The 23,546-nt window shown below is 52.5% G+C and overlaps 1 protein-coding gene across 3 annotated transcripts; it reads left to right on the top strand.

The window, feature by feature from the left end:
• The first annotated feature begins 1,271 nt into the window (after positions 1-1,271).
• Positions 1,272-21,734, top strand: ITGA7 (integrin subunit alpha 7). Of its 3 annotated transcripts, XM_066369700.1 has the most exons (26): positions 1,272-1,623; positions 5,936-6,063; positions 6,162-6,241; positions 7,152-7,407; positions 7,877-7,954; positions 8,263-8,382; positions 9,263-9,470; positions 9,595-9,788; positions 10,156-10,244; positions 10,365-10,492; positions 10,640-10,735; positions 10,910-10,971; positions 11,117-11,286; positions 11,708-11,857; positions 13,000-13,115; positions 13,592-13,784; positions 13,863-13,943; positions 14,049-14,128; positions 14,255-14,329; positions 14,452-14,554; positions 15,075-15,251; positions 15,437-15,568; positions 18,369-18,482; positions 18,714-18,812; positions 18,898-19,023; positions 21,054-21,734. In XM_066369700.1, exons 1-26 carry the CDS (start codon positions 1,403-1,405, stop codon positions 21,282-21,284), a joined length of 3,507 nt encoding a protein of 1,168 aa, XP_066225797.1. In that variant the 5' UTR covers positions 1,272-1,402; the 3' UTR covers positions 21,285-21,734. The 3 variants fall into 3 exon arrangements, with proteins under 3 accessions (XP_066225797.1, XP_066225799.1, XP_066225798.1); XM_066369702.1 differs by lacking the exon at positions 7,877-7,954; XM_066369701.1 differs by lacking the exon at positions 8,263-8,382 and having other exon boundaries at positions 7,877-8,008.
• Positions 21,735-23,546: the final 1,812 nt, after the last annotated feature.

Below are 23,546 nucleotides of genomic sequence, written 5' to 3'. Positions count from 1 at the left end.
AAAGACAACCAGGAAGGGGAGGTGGGAGCAAGAGAGGTTCCAGTTGTGCCAAATTATTTCCTATCTCTCCTCCTGGCCCCATTTCTGGGTTGGAGTTGGAAAATGTCCCTCCTTCATTTGCTTCTGTCTCAGCCTGGGGGGAAGGGAGAGGAAGAGGGACAGACTCCTGGAGATCCCTGGAAAGCCCCGCCCAGCTCTTGCCTGGGCCAGCCCAGGATATGCCCACTCCAATCCTTTCCCCTTTGGAGGGTGGGAAATGCACAGTCCTGGGAAGGGTCTGGAAGCTGGAAACATCCTTCCCATCCTTATGCCTCTTGGGTTTAATTTCTCATTTTTGTCTTTCTTTGGCACTCTTCTTTACCTCAGCTTATGTTCTTCGTCTATTCTGTCACGCTCAGTCTTTAAAAAAAACTATTTATTGATTTTAGAGAGAGAGAGAGAGAGAGAGGAAGAGGGAGAGAGAGACAGGAACATCAGTGTGTTTCTGTACGTGCCCTGAACCGGGATGGAACCGCAAGCTTTGCGCATCCGAACGCTGCTGTAACCAATTGAGCCATTCTGCCCGGCTTACCCTCAGTCTTTTTCTTGTGTTCTCTCCTCCCTTGTTGATCACATTCTTGCTCCTTTTTCCATCTCTTTTTCTGTTTTCTTTCTACCTGCCTCCTTTGCTCCCCTCCCCAGGCCGGCTGAGTTTTTCTCTTGCCCGTCTTTTCCTCTCTTCCCTTGAATGCAGAAGATATGTCACTGCCGGGCTCTGGGGGAGTGGGATGGGAAGATGTGGGAAGCGGTTTGATGCGAACAGCAGGAGAGATGCTCCATGTGACCAAGGGGAGAAGAGAGCGCTAAGAGAACAAGTGGGACCCAGGCTCCAGATCGCTTCCCTTTCATCTCCTGTTTGCCTCTCTCTTTTTCCAGCCTCCTTTAGCCTCATCTACTTCTCATCTCTTGCCCTCTTTTATCTTTTTCGGTCCCTTTCTCTCTATACTTATCTCTCGCTCCCAATTCCTAGGCGCTGCCTCCACTCCTCCGGACTTAGGCAGGAGCGAGGGGAAGGAGGGAACGCTGAGGGCGGTGGGGCAGAGCAGGGCCGGGAGACAAGCGTGCCAGGCCAGGTCACACCCGTGGCCGCCGGCCTGGGCATCCCTTGGCGATGCAGCGTGGCCTCCACCTGCTGCCGAGCGGAGGGGCGGGCCGAGGGCAAGGCGGGGCGGGGCGGGGCGCGGCGGCACCCGGGGGCGGAGGCAGGAGTCCTAGCGGACGCCCAGCCCAGCCAAGGCTGCCGCAGTAGTGCCTTCTGGCGTGGGGACAGCCCTGAAGACCAGCGGGACTCGAGACCAAGGACCCGCCTGTAGGTCCTGGGGCTCGGGACGCGACCGAAGTTCCTTGCGCCTGCAGGGAGCACATGTGGGGTTCCCCCATGGCGGGGACTCCGGGCCGCGATCATCGGGGGCCCCCCGGGATTTGTTACCTTCTTGGCATCTTGTTCGCCGGACTGCTCTCCCCAGGGGTTCTTGCCTTTAATTTGGATGTGATGGGCGCGCTGCGCAAGGAGGGAGAGCCGGGGAGCCTCTTCGGCTTCTCTGTGGCTCTGCACCGGCAATTACAACCCCGATCCCAGAGCTGGTGAGTCACCGCAACCGCTTCGAGTCCCTGCTCTCGAGCTACAGGTCCCCACCCCTACCTCATCTCTCAGTCCTCGAACCCCAGATATCCTGGGGTTGTCCACAGATATCCTGCAACCCAGCCTGAGCCTTGCCTCCTCTGTCTCGGGTCTGGAAGCCTGAACCCTCAGGCTGGGAGACCCAGGCTCTTGCTTTGGGGATGAGCTGGAGAGCGAGGTTCTTGTCTTGGCAGAGACTGTTTCCATTTGCCTCCCTTATTCCCTCAACTTGCACCCACGCTCCAGTCCCAGGGTGTGTGACTCCCCTCCTTTTTCAGAGGACTGAATTCCCTCAGGGAGGGGTACTGAGCATTCTGTCTGTTCTTAGGACAGGAAGAGGGAAGGAACAGGGAGGCTAAAGGTACCATGGGATGGGTGGACGGTCGACTTCAGAAATAATTTCCTGCCAGTTCACTGCTATAGGATGGAATCAAGGCAGCCGGACTCTGGGAGGCCAGGAGAGAGGCCACTTCTGTGGTTCAAGACTATGGGAAAGCTGGGAGAGGACTTGGCAGGGTCTGGTAACCTGCACTAGGTGTTTTAGTGATAGAGAGTGGCAGAAAACAGAGCCCTCAAAAATTGTAGCAGCAGCAGCAGAGAGAGAAAGAGAGAGAGAGATCCAAGAAGGATGCAGGCCAGGCTGTTCCCCTTCCTCCTCCTTAGGCAATTTCCAGCTCCAGGAATCTCAGCAGTGAGGGAAGGCAGGGAGGAGTGAGAGGCAGAGGACAATTCTGGTTACTTTCTAATCAGTTCAGGACCCATGGGAGAAGGACACACTTGTGTATAAGGCCTGTGACTGTCATGCTTCCTGTGCTATTAGCTCCAGCTACATGGATGATTTAAAAAAGAGAGGCAAGAAAGGGAAGCGAGCTTTGCACTCCCTCATGCCAGGGGCATCTGTCTACTATGGCCAGGCTCAAGCCACACTAAGTGTCCATTACTCGGATCAATGCCATCCACAGGGACCGTCTTCTCTTTGCTACTATTGGCCTGGGGGGCAGAGGGTAGTGACAAGAGCTCATTTCTCTTTTCCTGCTCAGGGAGGAGGGGCTAGCTTTGATCTTTCTTCTTTCATTATCCCTGTCATCGGGGAGCAGGGGCAGTGGTCCCCCAAAATTTGGAAGAAATAGAAAGCAACTGACTTCATTTCTTCTTCAGTCTTCTGTCTACTTCCTCCCCCATCTGTCTCCCTCCCCACTTGCCCCCATCTGCCAGAGTTCCAGAATTGAATCCCTTTTTAGGACATGATGAGCTCTCTGAGCTATTTCCAGGCAAATTCTAGGTTATTTTTAATAGCTTGGTCTCTTGTCATTTCCCCTCATCTCTGAAGGTGGCCCCTGATTCTGTTTCCCAGAGTCAAGTTAGGGGCATTCCCACAGGGGCCTAACTGCCTAACCCGGGTTTTGCTCCAGCAGGGGGCGTTCTACTGCCTGTTAGCAGGTGAGAGACCTTGCTCATCCCTAGCTTTTGAGCTCCAGGTCTCCTTCCCCAGTATGTACTTAGAACAATGCTGGGCCCATAGTGAGGGATATGAAAATGTTAGTACTATAGCTAAAGAATAGTTTCAGCATCTTTACAGCAAGCCCAGATCTAAAGGCTTGGCCAGAGCACCACCAAACCGAGCCAGCCTTTAGGCCCAGCACCTCTTGCACAGGCCACGCAGACTGAGAGAGTCAGAAAGGGCTGGACTTTTGTTGGAGCCGGGAGCGTGTGGAGAACCAAGAGGTGCAGTGGTTGTGGGCTTCTTTTTCATTAGCCCAGCTCCCAGGCTGCCCCTCTACCCCTAGCTGCCAACATGTTTTTGCTTTTCTTTCTGCAGTGGCTGCAGCTGTGGCTACTGTTCTGTCCAGAGGCCTGGGGTGTCTGAGGATCGTGGGATGAAGCCAGGAAGGAGTGTATGGCTGGGGCAGAGGTGGAGGGACGAGAGAGTCTGCCTGTGGGAACTCTTGTTTCAGGAAAGATGGGCTGGTCTGTTCTCCAAGGGTGGGGCTGGGTAGATTCATGTGTTCAATTTCTTTCCTCCCTGTGGATCCCTCCCCTTCTCCCTCTTCTTTCCTCTTGACCTCCGGGGAGATGGGAACATTGAACACTGACTGTTAGTTTCTCCCAGTGCTTAGCTATGCAACTGGTCGTCGGAGGCACTGGCTGTCTCTGAGTCTCCATAAAGCACGGTTCAGCCTCTTAGAGGTGACACAACGATGAATAAGGGCCTCTGAGAGGGTCGACCAACCCTGTATTGTAGATGTGATGTGATTACTGCTTTCTGAAGGTTGGCCATGCCACCCAGTTTCTTGTTTTGCTCAGGGGTCCTCCCTGCTCCCTTTCCTCCTTTTCTGGAAGGCTCTCAGTGTCCTAGAGATGGCCTGTCACTGGGTGTGGTCGAAAAGGCATGGGTATCGCCCTGGCTGATGGCTCAGTGGATAGAGGATTGGCCCAGCGTATGGACATCCAGGGTTCAATTCCCAATCAGGGCACACAGGAGAAGTGACCATCTGCTTCTCTTCCTCTCCTCCCCTTTCCCCCGTCCCTTCCTGCAGCCAGTGGCTCAACTGGTTTGAGCATCAGCCCCGGATGCTAAAGATAGCTTGGTTGGTCTGAGCATCTGCCCCAGACAGGGGTTGCTGGGTGGATCCCGGTCGGAGTACATGCAGGAATCTGCCTTACTATCTCCCTTCCTCTCACCTAAAAAAATAAAAAAATAAAAAAAAAGAAGAAAAGGCATGGGTATTGTAGTTAGGCAGATGTGCATTTGAATTCAGCATACTACTTAATGTCTCTGAGTGTCCTCATTTGAAAGAGCAGAAAAGAAGCCTTACATGAGATTGTTGTGATTATTAAATGAGATATACATGTAATTTGCCTAGCCCGCACCTAGGTAGAGAGTGATAAATGTTAGTTAGTTCTTTATATCCCTGGCATTTAGCCTAGGGCCTGACCCAGAATAGGTGCTGAATTTGTCTCACCATTGCCTGACACAGGGCTTGGCAGGTAGGTTTTCATTAAATAGCCAAATGAATGCCATGCTCTTTTTCTTACCACTACTCCCTCCCCTCCTTTTCTCTCTTGACACTGGCTGTGACACAGGATGACAGCTGGGCAGAGACTAGGAGGAGCTGTGGAAAGGGAGAATGGCTCTGTGCCCTCCCCTCCCCCTGCACCATCAAAAATGGCACAGTGCCCCACAGATGCCTGTCGGCAGTATTGTCACACACAGCCTTGGGCCTTCCCCTGCCCCCACCCAGGAAGGGCGATGGAAGAAAACAGTGTGGGAGAGAGGCCTTGAGGTTTTCCCTGCTGCCACTTTTGAGTCTGTCCTTCTTCGAAAAGAAGATCCTTGTAGCCAGCTGGGTGACAATCACCTCATCGTACCCCCTCCTTCACTCCTGGCCTGGGGCTTCAGCCCCAAGGGACCCAGGCGGCCCCCATTCCCAGCACAGTCCTCTCTCAGCGAAGAAGGCTTGGCTGTGATTGTGGAAAATTGTCCTGCCAAGAAAGTTGTAGCTGGGAAAGCATCTGAGGGGAAAGTAGGAGAGAAGGCTGGGAGGGAGCGGGAGTGGGATGGGGTGGGAGGAGTGGGAAATTGGTAGCTGTGCGGAGGAGAAGGAAGGATGGAAAAGGGATTCAGGAAGTGGGGGGAGAACGGAGGGAGACTTAGAGACCAAATGAGAGATTTGCCCCCACCTTGCAGAATACTGGGCTGGCAGGATTGCTGGGGGTGGGGTCTTTGACGGGTCCCTGATGAAGAAGTGGGGGGAAGCAGGCCCATATCTAGCCTATTGCTTGGCCTCTGTAGCTGACCCCTGGGTCACCTCATGGTGCCAGTCTGGGCCCCTGTTATTTTTGCTTCCAGTATTCTTGGCATTTCTGGGAAGGTTTCAACAGGATTGGGGCAGAGGGCAGAGCTTGGGGATGGGACCAGAGAGTGGGTAGGAAATGGCTGGTCAGGAACAAGGGAACAGGTGCTGGGAACAGGTGGTTCTTTCAAATTAGCAGTGCTGGCTAGGCTGTTTGGGTTGCCGTGTGTGTGTGTGTGTGTGTGTGTGTGTGTGTGTCTACTGCACATGTGGTCCCTCATCCAGATAGTATGTGATGTGTAATATGATGATTGCATGGTCAAGTATCAAGTATATTAACCTGCTCTTGTCAGGACTAAAGAAACTGACTTTTGGCCCTTGTCCTTAGTCCTTCAGCACTCTGCCTGGTACTGAGTGATTGGGCCTGGGAAGCTGTAAGCAGAAGAGCATTCTGGGTGTTAACTTCTGCCCTATCGTACAGGCTGCTGGTGGGCGCTCCCCAGGCCCTGGCTTTGCCTGGGCAGCAAGCGAACCGCACCGGAGGTCTCTTTGCTTGTCCCCTGAGCCTGGAGGAGACTGACTGCTATAGAGTGGACATTGACCATGGAGGTATGGACCCTGTGGGAGTGTGGTGGGGAAAGCACATGAGAGAAGAAGAGGACGTGGCCTCCTCTCCCCTCCCCTAATTCCCAGTGTCCTGCCTACAGCTGATGTGCAGAAGGAGAGCAAAGAGAACCAATGGTTGGGAGTTAGTGTTCGGAGCCAGGGGCCTGGGGGCAAGATTGTTGTGAGTACCACTTCTGTGACTGTATGCCAGGGTAGTGTGTGTGTGTGTGTGTATGTGTGTGTTGTGCCTATGCATAGATGAGCTCACAGAACACTGGGGACCTCAGGGAGATATAAAAATGTGTAAGACATGGTCCTTCTCCTTATAAATTTAAACCATCTAAACATTCATCCAGCCGTCATTTGTCAAATTCTTACTGAGAGCCTTTTAAGCATCAGGCATTGTGTTAGTTACAGAGACAGGGGAAAGTTTGATCCATGCCTCAAATAGCCTACTGTGTACATGGAGATTCTTATCCTCTCCTTTTCAGTCTCTCTCTATATCATCACTAACATGCACAAATACACAATTATTAGTACAGATCACTATGGGGCAGAGTATGGTCAATGTTAAGTGAGTGGTATAGTTCCCAGTCTATCAAAGTCTGAAAGAGGAGTTCAGAGAAAAGGCTCCTGCAAATGAGGTGATTTGAGCCAAGCTTTTAAGAATAAGCGATACTTGGAGATTGGGGAGGGGTGGAAGTTCTTTGCAGATGAGGTGATTTCATGAAGATCCAGAGGCAGGACCAAACTTGGCATGCTGGGCATGATCATGGAGACATAATCCTGTGTGCTGGCTTAGTCACGCTTGTGTATGCCCAGGCAGAATGTGGAACATGGGCTTCTTTCTGCCAGGGCAAGGAAGTGGGTGCTGATGGGGTAGTAGGTTATAAATATACCTGCCTAACACTGGGCTAGTGGTAGTGCTTGAGTGATGCCAGTGTAGGGTGTGTGTGTTTGAGTGTGAGTGTCTGTGTATGTGGTACGTGACTATGATTCCATGTCTGCCAAATGTCTGCATGTGTGCAGCGTGGCTCAAGCAGGTCCCTGGCCCACCCAGTGGAATGGCCTCTCATTTCTTCTTCCCACAGACCTGTGCACACAGATATGAGGCAAGGCAGAGAGTGGACCAAATCCTGGAGACGAGGGACGTGATTGGCCGCTGCTTTGTGCTAAGCCAGGACCTGGCCATCCATGATGAGTTGGATGGTGGCGAGTGGAAGTTCTGTGAGGGGCGCCCCCAGGGCCACGAGCAATTTGGGTTCTGCCAGCAGGGAGCAGCTGCTGCCTTCTCCTCCGACAGCCACTACCTCCTCTTTGGGGCCCCAGGAACCTATAACTGGAAGGGTGAGTATTCTTCTGGGAGGGGACAAGAGAACCAAACAGCCCTCTTATCTCAGAGAGGAATTGCAGGCAGCATGTGGCCAAAGCATGCCCACATGTTCATTGCCATGTAGTCCCGGGGCACTGCCACACCTTCCACCCCCTTCATGCCAGCACACACATGAATGGAGGTATTTCCTCTCCTTGCATGGCTGAGTGTTCCTCAACACGTTGGCATGAGCCCCACATGCACAGCTGGTCCTCCCTATCAACACACCAGCCCACACCTCATCACTCCCATTCCCGTCTCCGCACGCTGCCGCTGGCTGAGCTGACACTCGGTGAGTGTGTGTGCCAAGTCTATGGCACGCAGGAGCTTGGAAGGAGGTGGGAAGAAGAGGAGGGGCTTCCCTGTGTGACTGTGTAACGAGCATCCGGCCTGAAGGATGCTTCTTGCTCCCTGCCCTGGGTGCTAACAGATCTGTCCTTGCAGGCACTGCCAGGGTGGAGCTCTGTGCGCAGGGCTCAGTGGACTTGGCCCACCTGGACGACGGGCCCTACGAGGCGGGGGGTGAGAAGGAGCAGGACCCCCACCTCATCCCGGTCCCTGCGAACAGCTACTTTGGTAGGGACCGCTCCTGGCCCAGAGAATCACTCTAACCCTCTGCTCCTCTCTCTTGTTCTCCCTCTCCATGCTCCCACCCTTCCGTCTCTGTCTTTCTGTCTCTGTTCTTATCCCTTTGGCCTCTTTATGTCTCTCCTGTTCTCTCCCTTCCTCTTTCTCTTCTTGCCTTTGTGTCTGGCTCTGTTTCTCCACTCGGTGGCCTGTCTGCTGGGTGTCCCTTCCCTGGTGTCTCCCCCTCCCCCTGACCCCCACAGGGTTGCTCTTTGTGACCAACATTGATAGCTCAGACCCTGACCAGCTGGTGTATAAAACTTTGGACCCTGCTGACCGGCTTCCAGGACCGGCCGGAGACTTGGCCCTGAATAGCTACTTAGGTTTGTAAGCTCCCACCCACATTCTCCTGTGCCCTGGGGGCTTGGTCTGGCTTCCCCTCCACTCCTCCTCTGTTCCCCCTAAGACACACCCAGGGAAACACATGTTTGGGCCCAAATTTCAGGGACAAGTTGAGGCCAGTGATCAGGCATAAGAAGAAGAGGCCCCAACGGGAAAAACCTAAGGGTCTGTTTACAGGGGTCTTCATCGAGAAAGAACTAGGTGGGCGTAGACCAGGCTGGGAGAGATGGAGGCTAGACATCTATGGAGACATTTTCTTAGGGACAGATGGTGGGCACATGCCAGAAAAAAGTCTAGCCGTTATTGGTAAATTCCTCTTATTGTCTTACCTGCATCTTACTGCAGAGAAGGAGGAAAGGAGGCCTGGGAGATATTTGGGTGAATCAAGCTCTCCCCCACATTTCCCCTTCTCTCTCCCCCATCCATGTGAAGACTTCCTCTCCCTACCAGATGGTGCAAGAGGGGGAGAAGGAGGTGCACTGGAGAGGATGGGGGCCTCTGGGTGTGCGGAGGAGAGAACCCTTCTCTGGGGATCGTAGGTGTGGGGCGCTGCCCCAGCTCCTGCTGGTGCGCTCACTCCTGCCCAGTGTCTGGCTTCTGGGTCAGAAAAGCCTTTCGTTTTCCTCCCCAGTCCTGGAAGCTGACTTCATTGCACTTCTTGTGCCAAACTCTCATCTCTGGGTGTGTGGGGGAGTGGCTGCTAGACCTTTGGAGAGGCAGGGGAAGTCCAACTATGGTGATAACTTGGAGGGTGCCTCTATCTTTGGCTCCAGATCAGCGAGGAAGGGGCAGTGGGGGCTGAGACACACCCTGGCTCCTGAGTCTTACAGAGAATACTCACTGGGAGGTCACCCCGCCCAGGTTTCTCCATTGATTCGGGGAAGGGTCTGGTGCGTGCAGATGAGCTGAGCTTCGTGGCAGGAGCTCCCCGTGCCAACCACAAGGGGGCTGTGATCATTCTGCGCAAAGACAGTGCCAGTCGCCTGGTGCCCGAAGTTATGTTGTCTGGTGAGCGCCTGACCTCCGGCTTTGGCTACTCGCTGGCTGTGGCTGATCTTAACAATGATGGGTGAGTGGGCAGAGTGGAGTGGAGCAGTGGGAAGCCGGGTCCAGGAAGTCCGAAGGGCCTCTGGCATCTCCTTACTTCCCCTGCCAGACAGGGCCCCATACTGACTGTCTTTCTTTCTCCATAGTTGGGCAGACCTGGTAGTGGGTGCCCCCCACTTCTTTGAGCGCCAAGAAGAGCTGGGAGGTGCTGTGTATGTGTACATGAACCAGGGGGGTCACTGGGCTAAGATCTCCCCTCTTCGACTCTGTGGCTCCCCCAACTCCATGTTTGGGATCAGCCTGGCTATCCTCGGAGACCTCAACCAAGATGGCTTCCCAGGTGTGACTGGGAACTGGAAAACCTCAGGAGAGAGAGGGGGCAGGGACAGGGACAGGGAATTGCCTCAGCGATCAATGAGAGGTCTTTGGGGGGCTTAGAGAGAGAAGCAATGCGGGCTCACATCTGAACTTAACCATTGACCAGATTTATGACCTTGGGGGAGTTACCTAACCTTTCTGAGCAAGTAGGATCTGTAGCAAGTAGCTGAGAGCATTAAAAATGATGTGTGTAAGGTGCCTGGGACTTAGTGGCTTCTCAGTAAAATAGAATAAATGTGATACGGAACTGAGTGACGGAGAGAAAGTTGGGGCTTAGAGCTCGTCACCCCTGTGCCCAGAGTCTGATTGCCTTTTCTGCTCCCCCGCAGATATTGCAGTGGGCGCTCCCTTTGATGGGGACGGGAAAGTCTTTATCTACCATGGGAACAGCCTGGGGGTTGTTGTCAAACCTTCCCAGGTGAGGGGGCTTGTTGGATTGTGGGGGTAGGGGGTTACAAGAGGGCACAGCAACAGAGGGCAGGGCAGGAGGCAGAGGCCTGAGTGGTGGATGCAGGGAGCTGACAGTGAGGTCCTGCAGGTGCTGGAGGGCGAGGCAGTGAGCGTAAAGAGCTTTGGTTACTCTCTGTCGGGCGGCCTGGACGTGGATGGGAACCATTACCCCGACCTGCTGGTGGGCTCCCTGGCTGACACTGCTGTGCTCTTCAGGTGAGCGTCTGCCCCTCTCTTCTGTCTTCTGTCCTGAGGCCACATAAACCCCACTCATGCCAAATCCGATGCTGAAGAGCCCCCTGCCCCCAAATTTCCCAGCCTCATGTTCTCATGCTTTTTGCGCCCTCAACTCCTATTCCCCAGGGCCAGACCTGTCCTTCATGTCTCCCACGAGGTCCTCATTGCTCCACGAACCATTGACCTAGAACAGTCCAACTGTGCTGGCGGCCACTCGGTCTGGTGAGGCGGAACGTGAGGGGAGGGAGGCTGGGTAGGGACCCCCAGGGCTTCCAGGCCCCTTTCTCCTCTCAGTTCCTCTGCCTAGTTTGGCACTGGCGCTGAGGCTGGGTCAGGAGTGGGCAGGGTGAGGGTGGGACCTTGCTGGACTTAAGAGCTACCCTTTGCTCCCCACAGCGTGGACCTAAGGGTCTGTTTTAGCTACATTGCAACCCCCAGCAGCTACAGCCCTGTTTTGGGTGAGTGAGGTCTCCTTCCCACCTCCCACTCTGCTGGGTTTCAGGGAGGTCACTCCAAGGTTGGAGAGATGGGCCCTTGGGAACAGGGTCAGATGGAAACAGTTTCCTAGCTCACTGTCTCCTCTCCCTTCCCCACATGCCACAGCCCTGGATTATGTGCTAGATGGGGACACAGACCGCAGGCTCCGGGGCCAGGTTCCCCGTGTGACCTTCCTGAGCCGTGGCCCCGATGACCCTAAACACCAGGCCTCAGGCACCATGTGGCTGAAACAGCAGCAGGCCCGAGGCTGTGGAGACACCGTGTTTCAGTTACAGGTTGACACTGCCCCCTTGGTCTCTGAGGATTGTTATCATTGTACCATTTCTTTTCCTGGATTCCTCTTAGCTTCTTCCTAGTACACTCACACTTCATTTTGAGATCTTGACTTTTGGGAAGGCTCCCTTTTGGTCTGACCTCCTCCTCATCTGTTGCTTTCTTATGTCTCCTGCCAAGTTCTCTACTCCCTGGGATGGAGATGGCAGGATCCATTGTCATATCTGGTCTTCAGAGCCCTAAATCCTGGCTCTCTTCCCTTCTCCACCCCAGTTGCTCTCCCTCCTCCTTGCTCACTTCTCTACCTCTTTCCTTCATGTCCCTAAACTTCTTCCCAAGTTTCAGAATTTGTCCTAGGTCTGACTGGGGCCTGGGGATTATCTTAATATATCTTTATATTCATTCTATCTTTTGCCTTTTCAGGAGAATGTCAAAGATAAGCTTCGGGCCATTGTGGTGACCCTGTCTTACAGTCTCCAGATCCCTCAGCTCTGGCAACAGGTTCCCGGCCAGGGGCTGCCCCCAGTGGCCCCCATCCTCAATGCCTACCAGCCCAGCACCCAGAGGGCAGAGGTGAGCATGGATTCTGTCTGGTTTAGCCCAGTGCCGCGGACCAGCGCGGCTCGTAATTCCGAGTCTTGAGGGAGAACAGTGCAGAATTAAGAAAACAGACTCATTAAGAAAAAAGGATGGGATCAGGAGGCCTCTTCAATGCTGATGGCAATATCCAAGCGAGCCCCATATAGCCCCCAGTTTGCTTTATTATATAGCCATATGCAAGTAAGGAAGTCTTTGATACAAAGTTACACATCCAGGCTAAAACAGGAACACTGTTAAGGCATAAACAGGAATCTCCCCACCATGCATAAGTGAAATCAACCCACATCTGAACAAACAAAGGGTGAGAGGAAGGGCATGTATATTGCTTCCAGCAATTTAAGGAAGCAAGTGGAGTGGGTGCAAATACTCAGCATCATAGCCAATATGGAGGTGGAGGGGGGAGAATTTAGCCTTTTGCTAAGCCTCCAATCTATAATGGCTTTTTGCCACTTGCAGTCTACTACAGGCCAGAAAAAGGAGCTTGGAGAAGCAATGATCATAGCTCCTCACCTGCGACACTCATTCATAGCTTGCAAAGTTCTTTCATATGTTTCTTTAGTAGTTCCTCGTATCTCCAGGTGCTGCAGCAAGCAGACCCCCAAATGAAAAATGGCTCAAAAGGTCATGTGTTCTTAGTCAGAGGGTACAATGTTCCTTTGACTCTATGTGGTCATTCAGGGACCCAGGCTCATGGAAGTCTGGCATATTCACATGTGGCCTCCAAGGTCCATACTGGTCAGCTGGGAGGAGGAGCATGAAGCTCCTTATGTTGTCCTCATGGCCAGTCTTGAAGTGGCACTCTTCACTTTCTCTTCACCTTCTGAATCTAGAACTCAGTTACATGCAAGGAAGGCTGGGAATGCGGGCTCGCTGTGGACCAGCCTGCTAGTCACTGTCACAGCATCCTAATACTTCCATTCTTTTACTGATGAGGGTGAAATTCAGAGTGGTCTGGTGACCAGCTCAGGATCACCCACCTAGTGAGCAGCAGATCTGAGAGTTGGAACCAGGCTGTGTAACCCTGTGGTATTCGACCCACCATGTGCCTTGGTTATGCATTTGCTGCCTTCCTGACCCCTTGGGAATGACCTCCTCATCCTCAAATCTCTCTCCAGATCCACTTCCTGAAGCAAGGCTGTGGTGAAGATAAGATCTGTCAGAGTAATCTGCAGCTGGTCCATGCCCGCTTCTGTGCCCGGCTCAGCGACACGGAGTTCCAGCCTCTGCCCATGTGAGGGGGAGTGGGAGCATCTGGGCCGGGCAGGCAAGAGTTCAAGGAAGGGAAGGAAGCTCCCTCAGGAGGGCCAGGCAGAGGGAGGGGCTGAGCATGCAGAGGGCGGGAGGAAGGCTAGGGAGGACCTGCTGATAATTCAGAGAACAGATGTGGAGCAATCCTTCACAATAGATATAATATGTGCAGTTTATGTACCTCTCACTGGTGAGTGTTTACAACCCCATAAGGTAGGAATTATTATTAGTTCCACTTCGTAGATGGAGGACAGAGGCCTAGAGAGGTAAGTCAGTGGTGGAGTTGGGACCAGAATGGAGGTCCCTGACTCCTGGTCTGGATCTCTGGAACATGGGGAGGATCTGAGGTTTGGACTGGTAGGAGCAGAGGCTCAGGGACAGAGGCCAGTGGCATTCACTGGAAGAGGGAGGCAGGAGTGGGCAGGGCAGGGTCAGAGTGAGTAGGATCTGACCCTCCAGGGATGCGGATGGGACTACAGCCCTGTTTGCACTGAGTGGGCAGCCATTTATCGGCCTGGAGCTGAAGGTCACCAATCTGCCCTCGGATCCAGTGCAGCCCCAGGCTGATGGGGATGATGCCCATGAAGCCCAGCTCCTGGTCAGCCTCCCTGCCTCTCTGCACTACTCAGGAGTGAGGGCCCTGGACCCTGCGGTGAGGACCCGGGCAGGGGGCATGGTTTTGGGGGTCTGCAGTAACCCAAACTGACCTTTTCTTCTCTCCCCACTCCAGGAGAAGCCACTGTGCCTGTTCAATGAAAATGCTTCTCGTGTTGAGTGTGAGCTGGGGAACCCCATGAAGAGAGATGCCCAGGTTGGCATGTCTGCCCTTATCCCTGTCTGAGGGACCGCTAACCCCTGGCTCCTCCTCAAGCCCCTGGCATCCCTTGACTCTAATCCCACTCCACCCTTGGCCTAGATCACCTTCTACCTCATCCTCAGCACCTCAGGGATCACCATTGAGACTACGGAGCTGGAGGTAGAGCTGCTATTAGCCACGTAAGCCTGGTGGGGCTTGGGCGGGGTGAGGGTTGAGGCAGTGGAATTGATGTCCAGCTAGAAGGGGCTGACCCCTTGAGGTGTGCCTGTGCCTGCTGCCCACACCTGCTTTTGCCCACATACCAGGATCAGCGAGCAGGAGCTGCACCCAGTCTCTGCCCGTGCCCTTGTCTTCATTGAGCTGCCACTGTCCATCACAGGGTAAGCCCTGCCCCATTGGGCACCTGCGCTGGAGGGTGCCACTCCAAAAGCCCAGGCCTGGACTCTGACCCTCCATCAGGTCCCAGGTCTCCTCAGTCCTCATTTTGACCCCTCTTCTCTAGAGTGGCCATTCCCCAGCAGCTCTTCTTCTCTGGCACGGTGCGGGGTGAAAGCGCCATGCGGTCTGAGCGGGATGTGGGCAGCAAGGTCAAGTATGAGGTCACGGTAAGTGTTCTGGTACGTGTTTCATCATGGTCCCCATTTTTCCTTGGCACAGAGAAGGGGCTGAAGCGTGTCTCAAGGGTTGGGGCCCTTCTAATGTATGGTGAGTTTGAGGCCTTCCGCTGCTCCTGGATCTTGTCTGTGGGCAGGTGTTTGTGCAAGAGGTCTCAACCGACCCTTTCCTGATTGTCTCTGCCTGGGCATCTCACTGGCTGGTCTGGGGAGTGGCAAGAGAGCCCGAGGAAGCTTTTCTGTCTGGGGCCTAAGCTGGGGGATGGGAACATGGGGAGAGGGCTGATGTCTCCCCCAGAACTCTGCTCTGGCTTGGTTGGGGCTTCCCCACACCTTCCAATGACATCTCTAGGTTTTTCTGGGTTCGGGGCAAGCACAGTGGGGTCTGGGATCTTGAATCTTTGTTGAAACTGTGATTCCCGAGGCGCTCTCCTCAACCCTGTCCTCTCTAACTCCTCAAATTTAGGACCGCCCAGAAACAGAACTCCCTTCCTTCACTCTGTGCTCACAGGTCTCTAACCAGGGCCAGTCGCTCAACACCCTTGGCTCTGCCTTCCTCAACATCATGTGGCCCCACGAGATTGCCAATGGGAAGTGGCTGCTGTACCCCATGCGGGTGGAGCTGGAGGGCGGGCAGGGGCCTGGGCAGAAGGGGCTCTGTTCCCCCAGGCCCAACATCCTTCACCTGGTGAGGCTTAGGAGGGTGTGGGTGGGGCTGCCGGAGCAGGTCGGAGGGTGTTAGACTTTGGGAAGGGCTCATGGGGCTGGGCATGTGTGGGTGGGTGAGGGCCAGGAGAAGGTGGTGGGGAGGAGATGCTATCTAGGATTGCTGTGTTTGGAAGGACACTCACTGGGCCCCCTCCCCATATCCAGGATGTGGACAGCAGGGACAGGAGACGTCGAGAGCTGGAGCAGCCAGAGCAGCAGGAGCCTCATGAGCAGCAGGAGTCCAGCACGTCGTGGTGGCCAGTGTCCTCTGCTGGGAAGAAGAAAAACATCACCTTGGTGAGGGCAGGGCAGATGTGGTACAGGCAGAATGGGGGTGTGTGTGGTGGTGTGACAGAGGATGCGGGGCACGGAGCTTCATTCTGTGCGGTGGATGTCCAGGAAAGCTGGCCGCCTGCTGAGAGGTGTGAGAGACCGTTCACACCGTTCACATCATACCAGTGAAGAAGCTGCTGACATCACAGGTCCCCCTACCCCCCAAGTGCTTATTCCAGAGCAAGGCAGCAGTGTATACTTACATTTATACAAAATATAATATTTTATAGGGATGGGATGACTTTAAAAAAAATTTTAAAATTTTGTGAAAAAAGGCCCTGGCTAGTTGATTCAGTGGACAGAATGTGGCCCAGCCTGTGGACATCCTTGGTTTGATCCCTGGTCAGGGCACACAAGAGAAGCAACCATCTACTTCTCTCTCCCTCTCCTCTCCCCCCATCTCTCCCTCTTTCCCTCCCACATCCTGTGTCTCTATTGGTTCAAGTGTCTGCCCCAGGCACTGAGGATCGCTGAGTTGGCCCGAGTGTGTCAGCCTCAGGTGCTAAAAATAGCTTGGTTAATTTGAGCATTGGCCCCAGACAGGTTGCTGGGTGGATCCCAGTTGGGGCACATGTGGGAGTTTGTTTCTTTATCTCCCTTTCTCTCACTTAAAAAAAAATTGTAAAAGGATATTATTAATAAAAATTTTTTTTTGCCTGACCAGGTGGTGGAACAGTGGATAGAGCATTGGCCTGGGAAACTGAGGTCCCAGGTTCAAAACCCGAGGTCGCTGGCTTGAGCCCATAGGTCGCTGGCTTGAGCCCAAGGTTGCTGGCTTGAACAAGGGGTCACTGGTTTGGCTGGGGCCACCCAGTCAAGGCACAAATGAGAAAGCAATCAACAAACAACTAAGGTGTTGCAACTATGAGCTGATGCTTCTCATCTCTTCCTCTTTCTGTCTGTCCGTGTCTGTCCCTCTCTCTCTCTCACTGAGAGAGACAGTGAGAGCATGACAAGAATGGAGAGAGAGCAAGAAATACCAACTTATAGTTGCTTTCACTTTAGTTGTGCATTGATTGCTTCTTGTGTGTGACGTGACTGAGGCTGAGCCAGTGTTCCCTCGCTCAAGCATGCGACCTTGGGCTTTTCATGCCAGCGACCTTTGGGCTCAAGCTGGCGAGCTTTGGGACCATGTGGACTATTCCCTCTCTCAGGCCAGTGGCCTCAGGGCTTTGAACTGGTGACTTCAGCCTTCTGGGTTGACGCTTTATCTATCGCAACACCATCAGTCAGGCTGTAAAAAATTATTGATTGATTTTAGAGAGAGAGGAGAGGGGGAGAGAGAGAGACATTGCTTTGTTATTCCACTTATTTGTTCATTCATTGGTTGATTCTTATATGTGCCTTGACCAGTGGTCAAACCCACAGCCTTGGGGTATCGGGACAATGCTCTAACCCACTGACTTTACCCGGCCACGGCTTAGGAGTGAGATGTTTTTAGCTATCTTTGAGATCTGTTTGTTCTTTTGAACTCTTTTAGGACAAAAATGCCAGTTTGTGTAAGAAAACTTGTTTGATTTTTACAATGTTAAAAACATTTTAAGTTAAAAAAAATTCTAATGATTAAAATTATAGTATATTATGTGTGATTCATTAAGTCTATCCCTTTTGGGCAGTTTCCCCCCTCTTTTAAACTGCTTGTTTTACATAGTTTGGTTCTTTAAGTGGATTTATGGAGCAAACTGGCACACACTCTGCTCATCCCTCGCCAGTGGTGCTGGCAGTGACAGTGTGGAGGGGACACAGATTAAGGGGGTATTTGGCCAGTTGCAGGAGGTGAACCCAAGTATGGATATACCTGGGCAAGGAGTCGAAGAGACTGTTTGCAGGGGAATGTAAGCAGTTGGACCGGCTCTGGTGTCATCTGTCTGGGAGGGAGCTCCACGGTCACACCCTGCCCCTCCAGGGTCCTCAGCTCCCTGCTGCCCTGAGAGCAGTCATGAGGCCAATGAAGGCGCCTGGGCATAAGGTGAACTTGTGTAATTGCTATGTCCCTGTTGTGTGCATAGTCTTACCTCTCTCCATGTGACCACTTTCCCCTGAAAGAACTCCTTTTGTACTAAGAACTTGGAAATTAATTTGTTGACTTAAAATTAAGGCAGAAGGCCTTGCTTCTAAACAACTCAACCAAGGGATTTTGATTTGCTCAAAAGTGGCAAAATAAGATGACTCACAGAATTTAAACACTCTTAAGCCACTTTCCTGTTTATGGATATAGTTAGGAGTATAGCATAGTTTTTAGGCAAATAGACCATTATGTGGGATTAGGCCAACTGGACATAGGTCAGACCTGGACAGAGCTGGGCTTGAGTGCCTGGTCCCCCAGCAGCTCCTGGGGCAGCCCCCTCCTCTGCCAGTGAATTTGGGCCCACTGTAGGAAAGAGCATGGCTTTGCCCAGCGTGGACCTGTGCTTCACCATGTCTCAGCTTTGGGACCTCAGGTAGGTCATCTGGCCTCTATGATAATATGCACCTTGAAGGATAGTTGTAAAGCTTAAATGAGATACGCACCTGGCAGGCAGTAGGTGCTCAATAAATGGGACCGACATTAGGTAACATTGGCATCAGCTGGCGAAGCTACTCTGACTACTGCTGTCAAGGGAAAGCCCTCCTCCTTGCTCCCTATGCATTTCAAAGCCAAATAGCCCAGATTTGTGGTAGGTTGCTATTTTGGACCACAGAGTTAGTTTGGGAAGACTTCCTGGAGGATGCTAGGCCCTGGGCAGGCTCAGCAGCTCAGAGCCCTGTCCATCTTGGTTCCCAGGACTGCGCCCGGGGCACGGCCAATTGTGTGTTGTTCAGTTGCCCACTCTACAGCTTTGACCGTGCAGCTGTGCTACATGTCTGGGGCCGCCTCTGGAACAGCACCTTCCTGGAGGTGAGAGCACTGCTGGGCAGGGTGTGGGCTGGGTGTCCTCCTCTGCAGCACCCCCTCCAGGACTTTCTTCTCCTTCTGCCTCTTCCCTGTCCAAATGCAGCATACCCTTAATCTGAGAGGAGCAGGAACACCCTCTGTGTTGGGCATCATTCCATTTATAATTTTAAGAGCTGGGGGAGGTGAGGGGACAGGGGGCATTCAGGAGGAGGATCTGCTTCCCTGCTCCCTTAGGAGTACTCAGCTGTGAAGTCCCTGGAAGTGATTGTTCGAGCCAACATCACCGTGAAGTCCTCCATTAAGAACTTGGTGCTTAGAGATGCCTCCACAGTGGTGAGCTGCAGGGCTGGCAGGTGCCGGTGGGAGCACTTCTCTCTGGCTGCCCCAGCTCCTGTTCCATGAATCCTTTGCTCCCCAGATCCCAGTGGTGGTGTACTTGGACCCGGTGGCCGTGGTGGCAGAGGGAGTCCCCTGGTGGGTCATCCTCCTGGCTGTACTGGCGGGGCTGCTGGTGCTGGCACTGCTGGTGCTGCTCATGTGGAAGGTGTGGCTCTGGGAGGGTGGGGCCGGGGGCTGGGCTCCCCTGTCACACAGGTGGCCTTTCATGCTGTGATTCTCACCCACCCACTCTCTCATTCACTCAGCAACTCTTCAGTGAGAACTGCCTGTACCAGGGGCTCTGTCAGGTCCTGGATGTTTCAGAGATAAGTCAGATGCAGATCTTATCCTCAGGGATCTGATAATCTAGTGGGGGAGGGGAGCCTTGTAGTCAAGGACAGCAGAAGGCACGAAGTCAGTAAAACAGGAGTTCAGAGGAGGGATGGCTTGAGAGCAGGAGGCCCTGAGCTGGGCCTTAGAAGAAGGTGGGGTAGTAGGATCTGGATGTGGGAGATGAGGTGGGTGGGGTCTGGGCCCTCCAGAAGGACCATTGGAGGCAGAGTTATGGAGGCAGGGCAGTGTGGCCTGATTTAATTAAAGCATGGCAGAGCAAGGCTGGGAAGGAAGCTGTGGTCACGAAGGCCAACAACATGGAGAATTACGCCCTGGGAACTGCCCCTAAGACTGAATGTGGAGCCCCCACATAGCAGGTTCTCTGTGAACCATTCTGGTAAACACTGAGTATAGACTGAGTTACATTTGTGTCTGCGGCATAGACATAAAAGCACTTGGTACAAGGAGTCACATTCCTCACAAGCAGTTATACCCCGAGCCGTGTGTCACCTCTAGGCCAGGTGGGACCATGCTGTCCTTGGGGCTCTGTGGAGAGAACCCTTCCATCCCACCTCCAACCAATTACAGACCAAACACACCCTTTGACAAATGTGAGTCATCACCGGACCAGGCCTCTGGAGTGGCATCCAAACCGTTGGGAACTTGGTTGTTTTGGGGGAAGATGGATGCTTTTATGAAACTGGCTCTAAGATCCCTGCTCCCTGCCCCCACAGAAAGGGGACAGAGCAGAGCTAAAGCCCATCCTTCCTCAGCTGTCCCATTAGCCCCTCATTTGCTCCCCTCCTGCTTTGGCTTCCCAGTGTGGCTTCTTTCGTTGGAGCAGCCAGAACTCTTCTTCCCCCACTAACTTACCACCGGGCCCGTCTGGCCATGCAGCCCTCAGCCTTGGACGCTGGGGGTCCAGGGACTGTGGGGTAATTTTTGTCTGTGTGCAATTATGTGTGCACGAGTGTACAACCATGTGTGTGGAGGGCTCTGTGTGTGAGTGTAAGTAGGGTGCTAGCATTCAGGGGACCAGGAACACTCAGGGGGAAGAAATGAGATTGCATGGGGTTGGGGGGAGTCATAGAAACTGGAGTGAGCTCATAAGAATGAGTATCCACAGTCTGGGGCATGCACAGGAGGTTGAGCAGGATCTTAGAGTGTGAGCATGTGGAGTTCAGGGAGGTGCCGTGCCTGTCTTTTCTTGGGCATGAGTGTGCAGACATGTGCAAGGAGGTACCGTGCAGTCTGAGCATGTAGGAGTCCTGAGTGTGAGTGTGCAAGGGGCACATTTCCACCTTGTAAGAGGCGGCATGTTCATGATTTAGGGAGGGGTCTGGCCACCATATTCATGGTTAGAAGGCTCTGTCCTAAGGAAGGTGCTGCCCAGTGTTCAAGAACACAGAGTGTATGAAGCTTGAGAGGAGTCATTTCAGAGTATGCAGGGCTCTAGGAAGCCATGTTTTCCCTCCAATCTCATTTGTGTTTTGGGCAATGCTATTGGGTCTTCTAAAAAGCTTGGGTTGGTGGAAACATTTGGGGTCAGCTGTCTTGATGTTGTTACACCATCAGCCCCCTTTCAGTTGCCAAAGGCGATGTCCTTGGTCTTCACCTGGGCCCCCTCCTGGCTTTTCTCTTGCTCTGAGGCCCCGGGGAGTCCGGCAGGGACTCGGCACTGACGGCAGCACCTGTGGTGGCTGCTTACCGCACTAGGTGCCGTCCAGCCCATCTTCTTCCTGCTGCAGATGCTTCTTTCTGGCCTGGCCACTGGGTAGAGGCCTGAAGCTGGGCTGTGCCCGGCATTTGCTCCAGGGACCTTAGCCCTGAAGGCTCCTCCTGTCTGGCCTGGTGTTCTTACAGATGGGATTCTTCAAGCGGGCACGGCACCCCGAGGCCACCGTGCCCCAATACCATGCGGTGAAGATCCCGCGGGAAGACCGACAACAGTTCAAAGAAGAAAAGACAGGCACTATTCTGAGGAGCAACTGGAGCAGTCCCCGGCGGGAAGGCCCTGACGCACACCCCATCCTGGTGGCTGATGGGCACCCGGAGCTGGGTTCCGACGACCACCCTGCACCAGGCCCTGCCTAGCCGCCTCTGTCCCAGCTCGGCCTGTGTGTCCCCTCCATCCCTTCCCCAGGGACGACTTATCGGGATGAAGAGGTTGAGTGGGTTGCTGGTATCCCACCAGGATTTTGCCAGATCTGTCTGCTCAGGGGCACAGACCTCCTTCCAGGAGGAGCACCCCCAAACTTCCCCTTAGAATGCTGTGAGACGAGAGGAGTAAATCAGGATGGGATCGTGGGGTGGGGTGAAAAGGTCAGCAATGTCCTGATGCAGAGGTGGGGAGAAGGGACCCTAATCCTTTCCTCTCCCATCCACCCAGTGTAACAGGACCCCAAGGACCTGTTTCTCAAAAAATGCCTTAGCCCAGAGGGCTGGGGAAGAGATCGCAATGCTGACTCGGGCTCTTTCCTCCCTCTCCTCTGACTTTAGTTTGCTGCATCAATCTAGCTGATTTTGTTTATTTATTAAAAAAAAATTCAGAACAAACCTCTGGTCTTTTTGCTGAGTCTTGCTCCCTCATGCTCAAGGTCTAGAAGCCTGATTCTCTAAACCTGCACAACTCAGGTTCAAGGTGACAGTGGGAGGAAGAACCAAAGACCTGGTGGTGATGCGTGTATCTTGATGTTTGTGATCAGAGCACGGAGGCACATAGGTGTGGTCTCAGAAGGAAGAAGGGTGGCTTTATTTGTGATAGACAAAAACCGGAAACAACTGAAATGTCTATCATTTAGGCTGTTTGCTAGCTGAATGGGTAAATAATCTGTGGTACATCCATACAGTGGACTACTGCTCAGCAGTAAAAGGAACTATTGATACAACAACATGGATGAATCTCCAAACAATTTTGCTGAGTGAAATATGCCAGACAAAAAGAGTGCAAACTCTAGGATTCTATTTATTTATTTATTTATTTATTTATTTATTTATTTATTTATTTATTTGGCGAGAGGCGGGGAGGTGGTGAGGCGGACTCCCATGTGCACCACGATCAGGATCCACCTGGCATCCCTGCCTGGGACTGATGTTCAAATCAACCAGCTATACTCAGCATCTGGGGCCATAGCTTGAACCAATTGAGCCATTGGCTGCAAGTGGGGAGGAGGGAGAAATGGGGAGAGCGAAGGGGAGGGGGAGAGAAGCAGATGGTCACTTCTCCTGTGTGTCTTGACTGGGAATCGAACCCATGACATCCATATGCTGTGCCAATGCTCTATCCACTGAGCCTGTAGGATTCCATTTATATAAAACTCTACAGCTGACCAGGCGGTGGCGTAGTGGATAGTGTCAGACTAGGATATGGAGGATGACTCAGGTTCAAGACCCCAAGGTCGCCAGCTTGAATGCAGGCTTATCTGGTTTAAGCAAAACTCACCAGCTTGGACCCAAGGTCGTTGGCTTGAGCAAGGGGCCACTCAGTCTGCTGTGGCCCCCTGGTCAAGGCACATAAGAGAAAGCAGTCAATGAACAACTAAGGTGTCACAACAAAAAACTGATGATTGATGCTTCTCATCTCTCTCCGTTCCTGTCTGTCTCTATCTATCCCTCTCTCTGACTCTCTGTAAAATAAAAACAACCCAAAAAACAAAAACAACAAACTCTACAAAGTGCAAATAGCTTGTTGTGACAGAAAGCAGATCAGCGTTTACCCAAGGATGGGATGGAAGGGGAAAGGTCACCAATAGGCACCAGGAAACTTCCTGGTTGATAGACATGTCCATTATTTTGATTGTGGTGACAGTTTCACAGGTATACACATATGTCAAAACTCATCTAGTTGTATACCACAAATATGTACCCATTATTATACATAATTATATTTCAATAAAACTGTAAGTAAATAGGGTATTATGTTATGACCCATTAAAAAAAATAGAAAATCAGTGAGTCAATAATAATAATATGAACGAATGAATGAATGAACGAGAAGATATGTAATACCAAATATTGCTGGTGGAAGTGTAAATTAATATAGCCACTTTGGAAATCTTTGACAGTATATGCTAAACTCAATAAAGCACAGTATAGAATAGTGTGTACAATGTTCTACCATTTGTGCAAAGAAAGGGGAATATGTACATATATACATATATGCATCTACATGTATGGTGTGTGTTATCTGCTCATTCACAGCTAATCTTCATCTCCAGGAGGATCCACAGGAAACTGGTGATGTGATATTTAGTGCTTCCAGAGAGGGGATCTTAGTGGCTGGGAGACTGAGGTGGAAAAGCGTTTTTCCTATAGTCCTTTTTTTTTTTTAACCATGTGAATGTTTTACCTATCCAA

This window comes from Saccopteryx leptura, chromosome 2 (genome assembly GCF_036850995.1).
Source record: "Saccopteryx leptura isolate mSacLep1 chromosome 2, mSacLep1_pri_phased_curated, whole genome shotgun sequence".
Classification (NCBI taxonomy): domain Eukaryota; kingdom Metazoa; phylum Chordata; class Mammalia; order Chiroptera; family Emballonuridae; genus Saccopteryx; species Saccopteryx leptura.
Note: the sequence above shows the minus strand (reverse complement) of the source record. Positions and strands in the feature narration are given on the sequence as shown.

What these genes read in the sequence shown, in the direction of transcription:
- ITGA7 (XM_066369700.1), top strand. Translation starts at nt 1,403, where the DNA reads ATGTGGGGTTCCCCCATGGCGGGGACTCCGGGCCGCGATCATCGGGGG. An exon ending in GCTGGCGGCCACTCGGTCTG is followed by an intron (nt 10,736 to 10,909) that starts GTGAGGCGGAAC and finishes TGCTCCCCACAG; the next exon opens with CGTGGACCTAAGGGTCTGTT. An exon ending in GAGTTCCAGCCTCTGCCCAT is followed by an intron (nt 13,116 to 13,591) that starts GTGAGGGGGAGT and finishes CTGACCCTCCAG; the next exon opens with GGATGCGGATGGGACTACAG.